The sequence below is a fragment of the Aulostomus chinensis genome, chromosome 15 (assembly GCF_037954235.1).
Source record: "Aulostomus chinensis isolate RoL2024-O1b breed Wild chromosome 15, RoL_Achi_v1.0, whole genome shotgun sequence".
In the NCBI taxonomy this organism is placed as follows: Eukaryota; Metazoa; Chordata; class Actinopteri; order Syngnathiformes; family Aulostomidae; genus Aulostomus; species Aulostomus chinensis.
This window is the reverse complement of record NC_141334.1, coordinates 1,017,040-1,033,380: the sequence shown is the minus strand read 5'-3', so window position 1 is coordinate 1,033,380 and position 16,341 is coordinate 1,017,040. Positions and strand designations below refer to the sequence as shown.

Genomic DNA, 16,341 nt, shown 5'->3' with positions numbered 1-16,341 from the left:
GGTGATCCTGCCGTGGATGAACACTCGGATGGTTTTCCAGTCAGTTTGTGCTGGAGTTGTAATTGTGAGGTGAGACTACACAGCCTCCAACTGCACACTTCATCATTCTCCTAGCAGGCTGCACTAATTCATAATCATCTTTGTGTCATCTCGATTAAAATATACACTCAGGGCTCACCCATTAAACCTAGCGCCGCCCCGCGGCTTTCCCCTGGCGCCAGGCCTGCTACGCCCGCGCTGAGTTTTTTTTCCTGATTTAATCGGTCAACTTTCCACATTAAAAAAAACAAAACCATAAAAGATACAGAATATATCATGACATACGGCATTGTGAGTCCCAGAAGCTTTGGTGAACTACTGACACATCAACCTTCAAACCGGCGTATCAGTCAGCTGCTAATATCAACATTGTTCATGCAACATTAGCGCTAATGAAAGCCTAACGGATTGAGGTGAATTGCTTTGCGAGACAGAGTTGCCCAGAATATTTTAAGAGGCCGACAGCGACGGAGGAGCGAGTGGGAGGAGGATAGCAGTCGGTCTGCTCTCAGATTGCAGTGAGTAAGTCCTGTGAATTCACAGATGGGTTTTAACAGGAACACACTCGGGCCAGGGGAGCTGTTCTCACACACAGGAGGATGCTGCTACAGTTCACACACACACACACACACACACACACACACACACACACACACACACACACAGTCATACATTCTATATGCAGGAGCTGCTATCATGTGTATGAAGTGACAGGAAGTAGTTGCAACCCCAAAGCTGATGCACGGGAGTTTGGCTGCAGGTTTGTTTGCTCTGGAGAACCAGAATCCTGCTGCTGCTGCTGGGCTTTGCTCAGAAATCCACAAACACTTTGATTTAAGAGAAAAACTAACTAACGAGAAGATTTACACTTCAGAGCTGCCACGAACAAGCAGGCAAGACCAGGAATGCACCACACGACCTTGAGAGTTCATAAAGTGATGTTTTTGGACCGCTCAGCTGCTGCTAACCAGCAGTCCACATTAGCTTCAAGCTGAGTACACGTGGCCGGCTCTTCCTGTGTTCAGGAGTCACAAAGCAGTCATTAAGGGGGGAAAAACCCTTTTGTGAACTCAAGTACTCAACTATTAGTGAGTATTCGTGTCCCTGCCAGAGATCCCTGTGGATCAACACTGAGGATGAGGCGATGGTTGGTGACTTGACAGATGGAAACACATCCTCCTCGGCTGGGAAAAGGAAAAAGAACGAATGAAGAAAAGAGCGTGAGATCAACAATAAAAGCATGTTCTAATCCTGAGTGAGGGGGTCCATCCATCCCTCCATCCATCCCTCCCTCCATCCTTCCATCCCTCCCTCCATCCATCCATCCCTCCATCCATCCTTCCATCCCTCCCTCCATCCATCCCTCCCTCCATCCATCCATCCCTCCTTCCATCCATCCCTCCATCCATCCCTCCCTCCATCCCTCCATCCATCCCTCCATCCATCCCTGATGGCTCTTTATGCACTTGTTTACTTGTAAGACATCGTTTCTATGAGGCTGTAATGATGCAAAGTGATGCATTAAGATTCCAGAGGGATGCTTGACTTGGGGAGAAATCTCTAAATGATTAACACAGAGTCGCTGGCATGACTTCCTGTCCTAGTTTGGAGAAAATCCATCAGAACATCCTCATATCCAGAAATAGATTTCTAATTGAGTAAGAAGGTGGTGAAGCTGCTCGGCAGCCCGGTTGGTTTCTAAATGTCCGATAACTGCCTCCTCACGACGGGGCTGTGTTTATTAAAACGATTCACCTTTGTGCTGGCGCGTTACCTCCCTCTTCACCGTCCAGCGTGGCCTGCTGACACGCTTGTCACATACTGTATGTTCAATAACATGGGGGGGGCATAAACCTGTGAGCTGTGTAAAAATATCACTGACAGGATGAGGGTTGTGGTGCTCAACATTCGCAGTGGAGCTGCTGTTGATGATTACAAGACGCTATTTTGGAGTCAGACACAGCGCCGGAACTACTTTCCTGGCTGCAGTGATTTGACGCAGCATCTCAAAAGCCTCATCTGACTTTGGTCAACAAAACCCAAAGTTTGTCGGTGACGGGAGGATGTCAGAGAGGACGAGGAGGACTACTTCCAATCGAACCAAGACTCCATTTATTTGTTCTGGAACAGAGGCGGGTCAGGACTGAGGTAGTCAAAGTACTTGCAGGGCAAAATCTCTACCAATGATGGCAAAAGGGACAAATGTATTCGATGAATTTGTCCTGAATTTGTAGGCCGCATTCATAGCAGCTACGCTAACTAGCGGTCAGCTGTCTGGTGGAGGTCTGTACCACCAGAGGGGAGAGGAGGGACGCCGTCTGCTGGTCTCAACAGGATGAACAATAAGTTTATTCCTAAAACGTGGCCTTGTTTTAGGCAGGAAAACTGGCGCTGTCACAATACTAGAATTTCTAACTTTGGCACAAAGTTGGTAAGGTTGCCTCTGTCTTTGTCCTGTCAGGGACTCATCAGGAGGACGCTGTTTTTACAAACCTGGACCATGTGTGACCTTTAGATGTGTAAAAGACCAGAGATCATTAATGACCATTAGATCCTGACTGATCCACAGCCCTTTGGGACATTTAAATAATCAATGAAGTTACACTGCCGTGCCTCCTGCCGCGGCTTCTCTCTTAATGGGGAGACGCCCGTATTTGCCCTGAGTTGGTGCTCTGCAGCTGCAGTGGTCCCTGCGGTGCTGCACGTGTCCTTTAATTAGCAGGGAAAATACTGCACACCAAGGTAGACCTGGTAGCTGTTGGTCAGTGGTGCTAACTCCTTCCTCCTCAGGGGTCACGGGATCCATAGATCAAGGAATCTCTCTGTCGATCGGCTTCAGACGCATTCATCAGATCGAGTTCATTTCTGGGGTGCAGCAGCAGCAGCGGTCAATCACACGCAATGCAAGACAAATACTCAAAGATCCAAGCCAGTATCTGGGAACTGAAGAAAAACTGCCCCCCAAAAACTGTGTGATGTCACACAATACACGACCCCCACCCCAAAAAAACCCATGACATCATTATGATGCTGTTAGGCACTCAGAAGACGCACTGAGCCAGTGGGTCTACATGGTCATGTGTTGCTGGCAGGACGGAATATTGCAATAGCGTATTTTGGGCTGTTCTGATCTCTCTCTCTCTCTCTTCCTCCCTCCCTATCTCTCTCCCTTTCTCAGTCTGTCTCTCTCTCTGTCTCTTTCCTTCTCTCTCTCTCTGTCTCCCTCCATCTCTCTGACTCTCTCTCCCTCCCTCCCTGTCTCTCTCCCTCTCTTTGTCTCTCTCTCTGTCTTTCTCTCATAAATACATTCAACCTTGACGTCGTTAATCAAAGAGCATTTGAAGATGCAACTTCTCTCCCTAGAGTTCTATCTCAACCTGTGTGACCTCCACACACGCACAAACACATAAATGTATGCGCACGCGCGCACACACACACACACACACACACACACACACCTCAGGGGTCCACTTACATAACCACTAGACAGAGGGGGAGGTGGGATGAGGAGGAAGGGGAGGAGACATGAGCATCATGGAGAAACCTCCAATATTCTAGATTCTCCTCAACACAACAATGTTTGTTTGTGTTGTGTTTTGTTTTTTCTCTTTTGGTGAAATGAGACAACAAACAGAAGACAGCAGTGAAACAAGACTGTTATTGATGATATTAGCGTGTGCGTACTGGCATTTTTTGATTCACTCGTAGTAGTAGTAGTAGTAGTAGTAGTAGTAGTAGTAGTAGTAGTAATCGTAGTAGTAATGCACCTCTGTAGCAAAGGAGGAACAAGCGACCCACCTGCGCAGGCAGAGGTCCCGCCCCCTTTCTTCTCTCCTCCTTTCAAACTCAGGGTTCTTAGTTTGGTTGGATCTGTCAGAATCAATGACTGCATCTCCTGGCCGTCTCAGATCAACCCAGAGGTTCTTCGCTCCGGCCCCTCACAGTGGATCGGCTCAAGCAGCTTCCTGGGGTGCTGAGGGATGTTTCACACCTGGGGTTGGTTTGCTCTGGGCCCGTCGTCGCAGAGCAGGAACCAAAGTGCAATGTCTCACTAACCGACTGAACCAAGTAAAGTGAAAGTGAACGATTTACTTTATGTCATCAAATTGAATATCAGATGACTCCTTCAGCTCGTCCCTGTTTGTGTCACGTCAAGCGCAGTGCAGACCCTGACGTTGCAGCCAGACAGGACGCCGGCTCACTGCAACTTGCTGCAAGTCAACTGGAGACATTTCAGCGAAATCTCTCAGAGATACGTCTGACTCATGGTGCAGCGTCACACCTTTGCAGGCTAAATTCTATTACAGCTGAACGTACCAAAAAAAAAATCATCTTTGACTTTGTCAGATAAGATATTTACATTATCCTGCTTACATTTTAGCTCATGGCAGCCTAGCAAATCCTTTCTTGTGAAAATCCCCCATCATCCTCTCATTCTTCTCCTCACCCCTCCATTCTCCACCTTCCTCTCTGCTCCACCACATTAATCTCTCATTAAAGCCCCCCTCCCCCTTTTCTCTCCATCCTTTCTTCCTCCTAACACCAGCCATTACCCGTACAAGTGTGCGTCGCCCAAAGGCCTGCATGATTTCAGCTGCACATCAGAAGAATCCTCAGACAAATGAGGGGCACAGGCCGCCATTTAAGGGGCAGCGCTACAGAGCAGAAGAGCCGCTCTGAATGGAGCCCAGGGAGGGGAGGTAATAGACTCAACTAGGACTAACATGCTGCACAGCTGAATTTTTGGCCTGCAGACACACTCATGATGCACAAATGGGAACGTTTTCACACGAAGGACGGACAAAGAAGGAACATGCGAGCAAACGTAGCCTCCCGCGCTGCACGGGTGCATATAGGAGCGCTCGCTATCTGGATGTGGAGTGAGTCAGAGCGCCACGCTGAATATAAATGACTCAATGCAGATTAAGATGTCACTGTTTCAATGAAGGCGAAGGCAGGGGCAGCGTGTAGGAGGTCAAATTAACCCCTCCCACCCCCACACTCTCTGGAAGCCTTTGTCTGGCGGTGCGGTGAAGAGGTTAGCGTGATACACACAACAAGGCTCAGCTGGATGAATGAGCTGCAGATGAAAAACACACACACACACTCACACACACACACACTCACAGCTGAGAACTCTGCTCTCAGGCAAATTGATTGTTTTTTATTTTGTTTCAGACTTGATTAAAGTACGCCCCAAATCTTTATTCCCGTCATAATGAAGGTGTCGCAGCACTAACATCCAGTCCAATTACATCATTTATTCTAACATCAGTAATTAGGGAGATCTTTCAACACAGCAGCATTATTAAAACAAACAGGGCAACGATCCCCATCCAGCGGCTAGTAAATAAGACGCCAGTTAATCTGCGACACCACGACCACGACACACGGAGGCGAGAGTGAAGCCAACTGACTGGGTGGCGCCACTTCATGGAACACACATTGACTTGGACGTATTTGTGTAATGGCCAGAATTTAGTTCTCACAATGACAGATCAAGGGAAATCATTTCCAGCGTTTCTGAAATGTGATCAATGTTGTTTAGCAGCACGATCTCCAAGGATGTGAAGAGCTTCGTTCGCACATCCCACAAACACGGCTTCTATTAATCTGATCACAACTGGTTCGTTGCTTTTTGTGACAGCGTGAGCTGCAAAAATCACATTGAATCTAATTTTTTCAAATCAGATACCAGCGACTCCCCCACTGCAGACCCTGGCATCTCACAGCAGTTCTACAAATCTGTCCCCAGCAGACAAGGAGTTGCCATTTTGTGTCACAGTCGCTGTCATTAATGCTATTAGCAGTAGTGATGGAAGCATGGAGGACAGCGGTGTTGAACACACTCAGCGCCGGAGAAACAACCTTAGAGCGTCGCTGCTCAAACACAGACTGAGATTAAATGAAGTCATGCAAGTTAACAAGAGCTCAGAGGAGGAATGAAAAACAAGCAATGCACCATCAGAATCATGTTTTAAGGGTCAGTTTTAATCTTAGACGCTGCATAACGTTGCTGAAACTAAAATCTGGTGGGTGGAGTTTCACTACAGGCTCAACCTGCCTTCAAGAAAATGCTTCTTCTTTGAATTTTCTTCAAGGGTTTTTCTCCTTTTGTTCCACTTCAGCTTTGAGAAATGATGGGAGGTGAGAGCTCCTCAGCGAAGGTATTCTTCTTAAGTTCATCAGCAGTACTGTAGAAAAAAAAGATGGGGGTATTCCAAGTTCTGAAGTATTACACTCACATTTCTGCAGTGATGCTAATTGAATTCTGTCCCTCAGAAACACCTGAATGTTCCTGGTGACTTTCAGAGCAAATTCCCAGAGGGAGAACACTGGAGACGCCATCGGAGTTCAAGGACCGGACGCGTCAGTGCGACTGTCCTGATGCTGCAGCAGCAGCAATGGCACCTTGACAGCACGGCGCAGATCCATGCAATGATGGTCGCGTTGGCTCCGTGTTTCATAATAAACCAGGAGGTCTGCTGCTTCGGCACCCTACTTTAGGTCTTTACACACACACATGCACACACTGGCACACGCTGGTCACACTAACAAACACACACAGGTGGACTGAACCTGATCCTAAGTGACCCCTCAGCTGTGCGGCGAGAAGTCTCATCAGTTGTGCGTATAAATTGTAGTTTTCAGTTTGAAACCACAGACCCGTGGATGCCTGGAGAGGAGAGGCTGGATTCAGAGAAGGCAGAGTGTGTGTGACGTCATCACAGCGTTTGTGAATTAAGGAGGAGAAGAAGAAGTCCACTTTGCTTTGATTTCAACAAGACCTTCGACTGGGTTGATAAGGAGCTTGGTCAGTATTCTGGAGGCGGTCGATCCCTGGCGTCGATGGGAAGTTTCATCATGCCATCAAGTCTCCTGGTCAAGCACCTGTTGCCTGAGTTGGGTGGAAGTCTGGCAGAAGGTTGTTTCATCGTTATTAATGAATTAGCTCTTAAATTAAAGCTTCAGACCAGGAACCAGAGGAGATGATCGAGTCATCAGGCAGAGATGTGAGATACTTGGGCAGGTGAGGCCTGGGCCACGTAGCAACACTGAGCTGAGATCTTTGCTTTCTGAGAATGTCATTTTTCAGAAAACGTGAGTTTATAACCTACAGGAGATGAGGAGCGGTGAGGCGGTCGGCAGCTACGTGGCACACGCCCAAACCACCAGCTTACTGTCTCATTAAGAACAGCTAACGAACAGAAACCTCAGTGAGCCGGTCTGAACAATTGTGCAGTGTTTGGTTCAGGAACATTAGCATTAGCTACAGAGGCGGAGGAATTTAAATGTCGTTTTTAATGTGTTACATAAGGAATGCCGGAGCATATTGAACAAATGTATGAATGCAGTTTTATACCTGATATTCTAACACCCCACAAGTCTACTGGCAGAGCCTGATTTCCACTGCTGAAACGAACCAACGTCTTGACCGTTTGTTAATGTGATTATAGTGTGTCACAATTAGCTGATGCATTTATCACAGCGGAAGCTGCTAGCGGTAGAAGAAGCAGCACTAAATTAGCAGCTTTAGCAGTAACTCCACCGTGAATTATAAGAGGACGACACTGTTAATCAAACAAGGGTAGCACGTTTGATTATAGAGTCCACGCCATGATGATCAGTGACAATGGGAACATACAACAACATTTGTCCCCGTCCTCCCACCAATTATCCCCATCAGCCGTCCTGACAGCAGCACGGCCGGCCTCTGAATGGCCTAATCTCTCTTCAAAATTGAGCTCCAGCTCTCATCACGCCGTCCCAAATGTATTCTGTTCCCTTAACCGTCGTATGGTACCACTGCCTATTCATTACCATTATCTCAGGGCCTTCAACGATGGAGTGAAACGGAGGGGCCGAGAGGCAAAAAGGAATAAAGACACTGGAAAATGTAAAAGGAGGGGTGAAAACAAGCGATGCACTTCGATCTCAGATTCCCCCGCTGGCCCTGAGCTATCACAGCCATTGATTGGCTCATGTAATTCTGCTCTGATTTAGCTTGGCCAATCAATGCGCTGCAGACTCACTTCCTGTGACTGCGCAGCCACTAGACAAGAGGTGAAAAGTCCCATATTTGTTTCTGGTCCTGGAAATATACCGTTTACAACTCACCGTGCGTCTTCCGCAGGGCGACTGCTGCTCTCGTCTCACAGCATTTGTCACTCAGAGCAGCCATTTCCTGTCTTGCTTCCTCGTTTCAGTGTCTGTATTGACTGGGCAGACACAAATTGCCCATTGCAAGGATGCTGTAACCTTGCTGGTAAAGTAAAATACAAACAAGCTAAAGGATTATTGATATGAGGAAGTTTGATTCTCTGAGCAGAAAAAAATCTGCTGATTTCAGCTAAATGAACAAAAGTTCTCCACATCTAACAGTGCCTTTTTAAACTAAGTCCACACATCAATATTCATGAGCTCCCTTTCTAGATAATGCTGCAAATCTGCAGACGTGGCCATGTCACCACGCAGCTCGATCGCAGCCCCTCTCACTCCTGCACTCATAACCCACTTTCCTGTTCTCCTGCATGATTCTGTCAGCGGCCACCAGATCAATACGCCTTTTCTACTATAATTTCATCCTAAAGGTCATTACAAAAACATACAATACCCTGGTTTTATTTCTGATGCATTTCAGCTGTAGTTTCAGCTTTTTAGTGGTAGTGAAGGTGCTCGAACCACCAGACAGGAAATATCACAAAGGACCTTTCGAGAAGTTGGCAGCCATCTTGGCACAGGCTAACGGAGTCATCATTAACCAGATCCAGAATCACCACGCAAGGTTACACAGTGCGTCAATGAGAACAGGCAAATGAAGCAAACTTGCTTTGAAAACTTAAGAAATTTGTGGAACGGAAACTCAGAGTTTCTACAGCCGATGACATCTGAACTCCACTCAGAAAACTAGCGGTTTAGAGGTTCTTTACCTGGCGTCTTGCTGACAACCCTGACACGATTTGTGTTTTTCTTCCAGTCTGCATCGTTATGTCCTTACTTGTGTTTTTTACTTTTGTCTGTTTATCATTATTGAATCACAGTAAAACCTTAGTGGGAAGCAGGAGTCATTCGGCAGTGAAACATGACGTCTCCACTGTGACTACTGAACTACACCAGGATCCAGGATATGAAGCAGCAACACGGACATTTTGGACCTGGTGGATGACGAGAGAATCGATCCATCAGGATCGTGTGTGAGCGTGATGAATCCTGCGTTGAGCAACGCAAACTCAGTCTCAGGTCATGACCACTGCATGCACACCATCACCAGTCCAATCTGAAAAAACCCTCTTAGTGTTTGGAGTCTTTGCCCATAAATTCGTTGACCAAACTAGATAGGTTTGTCAGTTACGCTGCTTTAAAGCAGAAAACTGGCTGTTGGGGTGGGGGTGGGGGTGGGGGGTCTTCCTCCATTACATCACCACTGGCACACGCCAACAACACACAAATGATGTTAGTGAGGGTTAATGACGAAACGCTGGAAGTACGAGGTCCCACATGGCTGCCTAACACAAAGTAGCAGGAGTAAATGCTCTGGGACCGTTGAGAATAACACACACACACACACACACACACACACACACACACACACACACACACACACGCACACGCACACACACTTAATTGCCAAACAAACATAACAGCTCTTCATTCTCTGCTTAATTTAGCCATTGATTTTTCTAACACCAGATCCCACCACAGATAGCCATAGACATCAGGCTGAGATGCTTTATGGCTTCTGCACGAACCCCCATCTCCTACACACACACACACACACACACACTCACACACACACACACACACACACACACACACACACACACACACACACACACACCAACTCTGATCCTAGTTCCACCAAATGAAGGATAATGTTTTTTCATCATATTAAATGCAAAAAAGTATTCAGCATAGGCAGGTTCATCACCTCCTTGGTATTATTTCAGTCGTCTGGGTTTATACTGTAGTTTTAGTACAATTACATGATTTTTGTCCACAAAAGAAGTGCTGAGCTCCAAGAACGAGTCAACATTTGTCCAAACAGCCAAGACACACAAGAGGTCGGCTGATCAAGTTGTGAGCAAGCGGACAGCGACTGAAGTATAAAACCCCAGGACATGAAGAATTCTGTTTACATGCAAACTCATAAACCATCACTGAAACTCTGAGTTGCCAGATCATTCAAGTGGCCATGTCAACAGCATTATCTGATCTACTTTATGATAATGTTAATTTGTATACCTTATAAAGGCCTCTGTGAGATTGCGAGAAATCAAATCATCCAGGTTGTTGAGTTCATGTGTTCGGATGAATCTGACTCCGCTTTTCTGCATGGACGCACATGACAAAGGAACTGGGATCTACAGGTCTGACCTGAGTTGTAGGCGACTTGAATTCTGCTCCAATAACAAGCCTCACTCTTCACTCCCATTAAAACCCACAAAAAAGCACAAAGACAACATCAATCCGCGTGATTGGCTTACAGGCGTTGGTGACGGCGAAGCTGTTGGCCGTCTCGATGTTGTCCACGTGAGGCACCAGGTTGAACGGGGCTTCCGAGGCATTCGGGCTGGTGTTGTGCAGGAAGATGGCCAAGCGGAAGGCAGTGTACTCCTGATCAGTGTTTCTGATGAACAGACCGCCTGGACAGAGGGGAGGCAACACAATTCTGATGAGCTCACAGCAAGTGAAGAAGAATCCACGCAGTCGCACCCACGAGCTCTCGCTCTCCTCCTCTAAAGAAGCTGCAGGTAGTCGTGTTCTGGTGGTCAGCCGGCAGGTGGTGGCTCAGGAACAGATGAATCACAGTCATTATAGCAAAGCCATACATCTTAATAAAATATCCATTTGACAGCAATGTAATCATGTTAAAAATCACACACACCTAGTGGCTAGCTAGCATCTAGCAGCTAAGAAAAAGCTAACGGTCGCTAACTTCAAAGTCAACGTCACACAAGACCAAATGGGCAGCATTCAGAGTCTGATGAAGTTGGATTTGCTCCTTCCAGCAACCGGATTCTGACCTCAGAAACCTCTGGCATCACTTCCTAGAGAGTCCGTCACGTATATTTAGCTTGAAGCTAATGGACAGTGACAGCTAACAAATGTGTCTGGCTCCTCTGCATTCCAGAGTCACAAATAAGTCGTGCAGGAGGGAATGAATGTCCAACTCTTGAGAGGCTAATTTCACTATTTGGGTGAATTTCAGCTTTAAAAGCAACTCAAGCTCAAGTCTTCATCTCTGCAAGAGTGGAACCAAAACCATCTGCCGTTTGAACAGACAGGACTAGACAGGACAGTGTGGAGTGATATTTCAGCGTATTGCTGTGACAGAGGTCCAGCTACAGCCAATAACCTGGCAGTGGAGTCCTCATTTGACCAGAGTCCACTCCCATGTGGTCAGAACAGCCGCGCTGACCCATATTCACCCTCCACCAGTAGATAACGACATCGCGGCTGAAACCTTTTATCACGGGATGGAGCAGAAAGTGCAGTTGTGACAACACTGGACTTTAATGGCGTTTGAATGGCATTTGAATCGTGAGGGTCAGAATGTACCTTTAAACCTGGACACGTGAGGAGGTGTGTCCATGTCGAACCCTCCAGTGGAATCGATCGCCGAGTGCAGCCCAGCACAAAAAGCCCTCAACACCCATTTCAACGCCTCTATACACCTCCCTTGAATCAGGATCACCCTCCGTAAACCCTGGGAGTCCACGATACGCACATGTAGTCCACCTTCTTGTACACAGTTGAAACAAAGTTCCCTCCCACAATTGACAAATGAACAGGCCAACATCTGTAATAGAGGTGGCTTCTTGAAAAAGGTTTCACAAACACAGTTTCAAAATCCAAAGACCCCCCTTCTGCTGCTCACACGTGGTACGACCAGGAAGTATATAGAGCTACCAGTTCCTTGAGAACCCCCTTTGGCTCCAGGGCTCAGGTAAGACGGTTCCATGTTACTGCTGTTTTAAGTTTGTTTAGGATTGACTCTGTGTTAATCTGGGCTGACATTTTTAAACTTAGTCTTGTGTCCAATGTCCTTGTTAGTTTTCATGTTGTTTGCTTGAGTTAAATACAGGTCTGACACCAAACCGCTCATCAAGTCACCGTCTAAATGTCTCTGTCTCTCAGAACATTCAACGTGTTCCTGTGGCGACATTCCTGCACAGCCAGGAGGACACGCACTGAGCATGCTCAATAGAGCGAGTCTGAAAACACTGGAATAAGTCGGCCCGCGTGAAACTCTGGTTCTCTCCTCTCAAAGTCATCGAGTTTCCAGGTAAAATTGTTGACGCAGTCATTTTTAATTGTCAGGTTGGAAACGAGTGCTGCACTCCGACTTTGAGTGGGTTCTACTCTTTCTTGAGTAGCCAAACCACCAAACCCTGTCGAGGAAACGGGATGCTGCTACTGTTTTGCATTTTCTTTACTTTTCTTCAGCTGCTACAGTTTTGGTTCTGACCCGTCCTAAAATGCACCTGGTGCCACCTGGAGCTGTTTAAGCTCGTACCGGCCGAGCGCACTCCTGGCCCTCACCATCAATGAGCCACAACAGAGATCATTCAGACCGGTGCCAAGACCACCCCCACCTCGTGGTCTCGGCCCGCTCATTTGGTCCACTCTTGGAACGCGTCCACGTACAGCTGCTGTGCTCACGCCAGCCGAACCGCCTCAGCGCACCCGGATCTCTACACATCTCCAGGTGTACAGCAGAGACGGGGCTTATTTTTCTGCATTGGCAAACTCTCCTTCAGTGTTTTCCTGCAGCGTGGACCTGAGCTGCTGACCTCGGGGGACTGGAGGCCTGAGGAGGTTGTTGTGTTTGATTGACAGAGGACTAACAGCCTCTAGAGGTCCCGGTCAGGAGGGTCACACGACGCCGCGGAAGAATCAAATAATGGACAATATCAATTTGAAAAGCTGTAACCAAAAGTTCATTATGGCTTTACAGGCTGTTTTAGTAGCTGTGGTCAGAGAGGAACCTCCATCATATTAGAGGTGGACACAATTGACTGGACAATAAATGAAATGCAATAAAACACCAATATTGGCCTTTTAAATCACTTTGCCAATATCCTACTGCTGACAAGTCCGTCTTCGTGCTACGGTCCGACTGGGACCGCCAGACTCGCAGACAGGGGTGCGTCCTGTTTAAAGACACTTCTGCTCGGTGTTAATAAAAGAGCAGAAGCAGATCTCATAATCACCAAATATCACTTTGGATTAACTGATCTTTTCTCCCTCACAAGCGCTGAGTCAAGAATCACTCGACTCGACTCTCTTTCTTCTTTCTCTTTCATAGAAAAACCTCAATCATGTATTAAGCTGCACATGATTGTGCAAATGTCAGTGGTATTTTAGGTTGGAAGCAGCTCGTGTCGCATTCAAATCTGACTTGCGGCCATATTTTCGTGGGACACGGAAGAGTAAATGCCCTTTAACGTTAAATGTCAGTGTGTTCCTTTCATGGCTGACCTCTTCAAGGGTAAACCGGCCTCCACATATTTACAGGCGCTGATGATTCCTGACTCGCAAGTCGATGAATTCAACATCTTGAAGGTTTGGCCAACAAATCGGCGGCGACGCCACTGATCTGAAGGCTTCTGGCAGCTTTTGTTTCAGGCCCTTCACTGGAAGTCTGGGAGAGTCTGACTGGAACCGTGGAGGCGGCAGGAGCGCGTTGGCCTCGAATGAAGCGTCAATTCTGTCGCAGTTGAGATGACGGCAGCCATGGACCTAGAGAATGTCGGCCGCAATCACCGACCTCCATGTTGCTTCCTGTCCTTTGTTTACTCCGTTTTTGTGACGTTAAACGAGACACACGAGGAAAAACAGCAACTGCCCTCTGATCTGGATCCTTTCGTGACTTCAGGATCCTTCGGAGTACAAACGTAAACATCCTGTCACAGATTTCACGGATTTGAATTTCAAACTCCTGGTACCTGCAACGGTGTGTTGTGATCACAGTATTGACAATCTTTGTGTAATCTCGTTTGGGTAATTGATATGATTATTTCCCACGCCATTGTTAAATGTGATGGATTGATTTCCTGTTGTGATGTTGCCGTCCATGCTGGGACTCACAGCGGCAGCATCGCAGACAAAACAAACAATACGCAAACTTAACAAAGAAAGAGACCAATAACTGAGGGAGTTGTGGCGAGCTCGTTTCTGGAAGGTGCAGGCGGCTAATAGGTGTGGATTTTCCAGTGGCCGTTACTTGAATCCAACATTTGAAGTCGGTCTGGCGACTAAACAGAGCCCAGTGTGTGTTTTACGCTCTCAGAGGTCAATAAGGAGGCCTGGAGTGGAAATATGGCGGCGCAGCTGTTACACCGGCGTCCACTCGATTAGCAGCGATGCCAAATGATAATGAAACCATCAGAAAACAAGTTGAAGGGTTTCTGAGCACAAAAAGTCTCCCACTCCAGCAAATGCTACACATGATGGCACAGCGAAACCCAGCTCAGGTCCAGGGGGAACGCCGGGCAGCAGATCCCGACCTCTGACCTCCCTGGAGGAGCTGCAGCTTCCACTATCACAATAATATAAGAGCACAAGACGAATCATGTGAACAGCTTGTCATTCTTGATCAGCCCAGCTCATCCTGATGGCCGCTACGAGCCGGGCGCCGTGGAAGTAAAGCTACAAAAAGTCAGCTCAAGCAAATGTTAACACCTCCATCGGGCTGCAGTAATCCACTCCAGCGCGGGGGTCTTTGGGGGGGGGGGGGGGGGGGCATGAATGATTGCTTTTCTGATCATTGATTTTTTAGGGAGGGTGGTGATGATCAACAACTGGAGGTCACAGTTTGCCCTGTTTTTCATTCCCGCCTCTAAATCAAGCAAGTCAGCGTGTGTGATGGTGGAATGGAACCGTGAACCACCAGGGTTCTTGGTCCCTGCTGGACCGGAACTGTGGCGGTGGTGCCAGAGGAAGAGATCAGCCCAGGGCCGAGCAGAGTTTTACTGCAGGTCCGGGGTATGAGTGTTAACAACAGTCAATGCACTGGCAGCCTGCATAGGGAACACGAACACACACACACACACACACACACACACACACACACACACACTTTGCTGCTCTGATGTGCTGCAGTGGCACCGGGAGGCACGCACTCTCGCCCGCAGACTCAAAGCGCTTTAGGTGCGTGAGCCACGCAGCGCCGCGGCTGACGAGGCTCCGGCTGCGCGTCATTAATAAAAACATGAAACCAAACTGAGGAGGCGAAGCTCACGCGCTCCGCTGACCGGCGGGACACCGACCGGACCCGTTCACGTGATTCGCTCGGAACGAGACGCGAATCCCGACACTCACCGATCTGGACGCTGCTGGGGAAAGCTCCCATGACCAGACCCCAAAAGCCCGAGAGTGTGACCAGGAGCCAGTGGCGAGCAGAAATCCTCATTTTGTTCGGTTATAAACTGATGAGAGGCATCGAGCGGCTCTAACACCTCCGGGGCAGCGGCGACATCGCGGGGCGAAGAAAAAACCAGAGGTGAAGAGACGCGGATGCCGTTAGAGATCCATGCCGCTCCGGGTGGCGTTTCTCTCCTCGATCCCCCCGCAGAGACGCTCGCCTGGACCGTCAAACCGCGTCCGTCCGTCCGGCGCCGGAGATTTGCGCACAACACCAGCAGAAGCAGGAGGGGGTGGGTTGGGGGGCGTCCTCCAGCGGCGGCCAGTGCGTCTGGATGCGGCTCAACTCACAGCACAGTAGCAGCACACATGCGCCTTCTAGGGAGGGAGGGGGCGGGCAGGCGGGGGGCGGCCCGCTGGGCTGACACCAGAACTTCCACTGTGGACGTGAGGGACCGGAGTTCTGCTTCCCGCTCTGCCGCCTCGGAGGGTCCTTCTAGGGGCGGAGAGAGCGCGACATTTCAGGGCGGTTTACTGCAGCGCCCGAGCTGTAGAGTGGCTCTCCCCCCGTGGCACCAACCATTCTGTAGTTCTGGGGGAGGCTCCCCCCCCCCCCCCCCCCCCCGACCCTGTTTACCAAAACTGCTTCAGCAGTGATTGAGTGATGGAAACAACCATGGCTGGAGCCACCATCACGTCATCTACTGCTTCTACTACTGATATTACTGCTAGGAATACTAATACCACTACCAGTACTGCAGCAAATACTAATACAACTTATACCACTACTACTTCTACTAATACAACCATTACTACTACCACTACTACAACTAATACCACTTCTACCACTACTACTACCACTACTTCAACTACTACCACAACTACTACCATTGTCATAGTAACTGTCTGCCACCTCCAGCTGGCTCCTGCCGAGGT

At 48.3% G+C, this 16,341-nt stretch overlaps 1 protein-coding gene across 7 annotated transcripts in view; it reads right to left on the bottom strand.

Moving 5' to 3' along the window:
* The window catches only part of gria4b (glutamate receptor, ionotropic, AMPA 4b), an 87,840-nt gene extending 71,921 nt beyond the window's left edge, over positions 1-15,919 (bottom strand). For 2 of the 7 annotated variants that reach the window (XR_015119544.1, XM_086227082.1), the window contains exons 1-2: positions 15,364-15,919; positions 10,524-10,682 (exon numbers count right to left, since the gene is read on the bottom strand). Coding sequence is in view for 6 of the 7 variants with exons in the window: in XM_086227082.1 (XP_086083208.1) it covers positions 10,524-10,682; positions 15,364-15,454 (250 nt within the window). In the remaining variant the exon portion in view is untranslated. The remainder of the gene's footprint in view (positions 1-10,523; positions 10,683-15,363) is intronic. The other 5 variants (XM_086227084.1, XM_086227079.1, XM_086227081.1 and 2 more) reach the window with 5 other exon arrangements.
* Between the last annotated feature and the right edge of the window lie 422 nt (positions 15,920-16,341).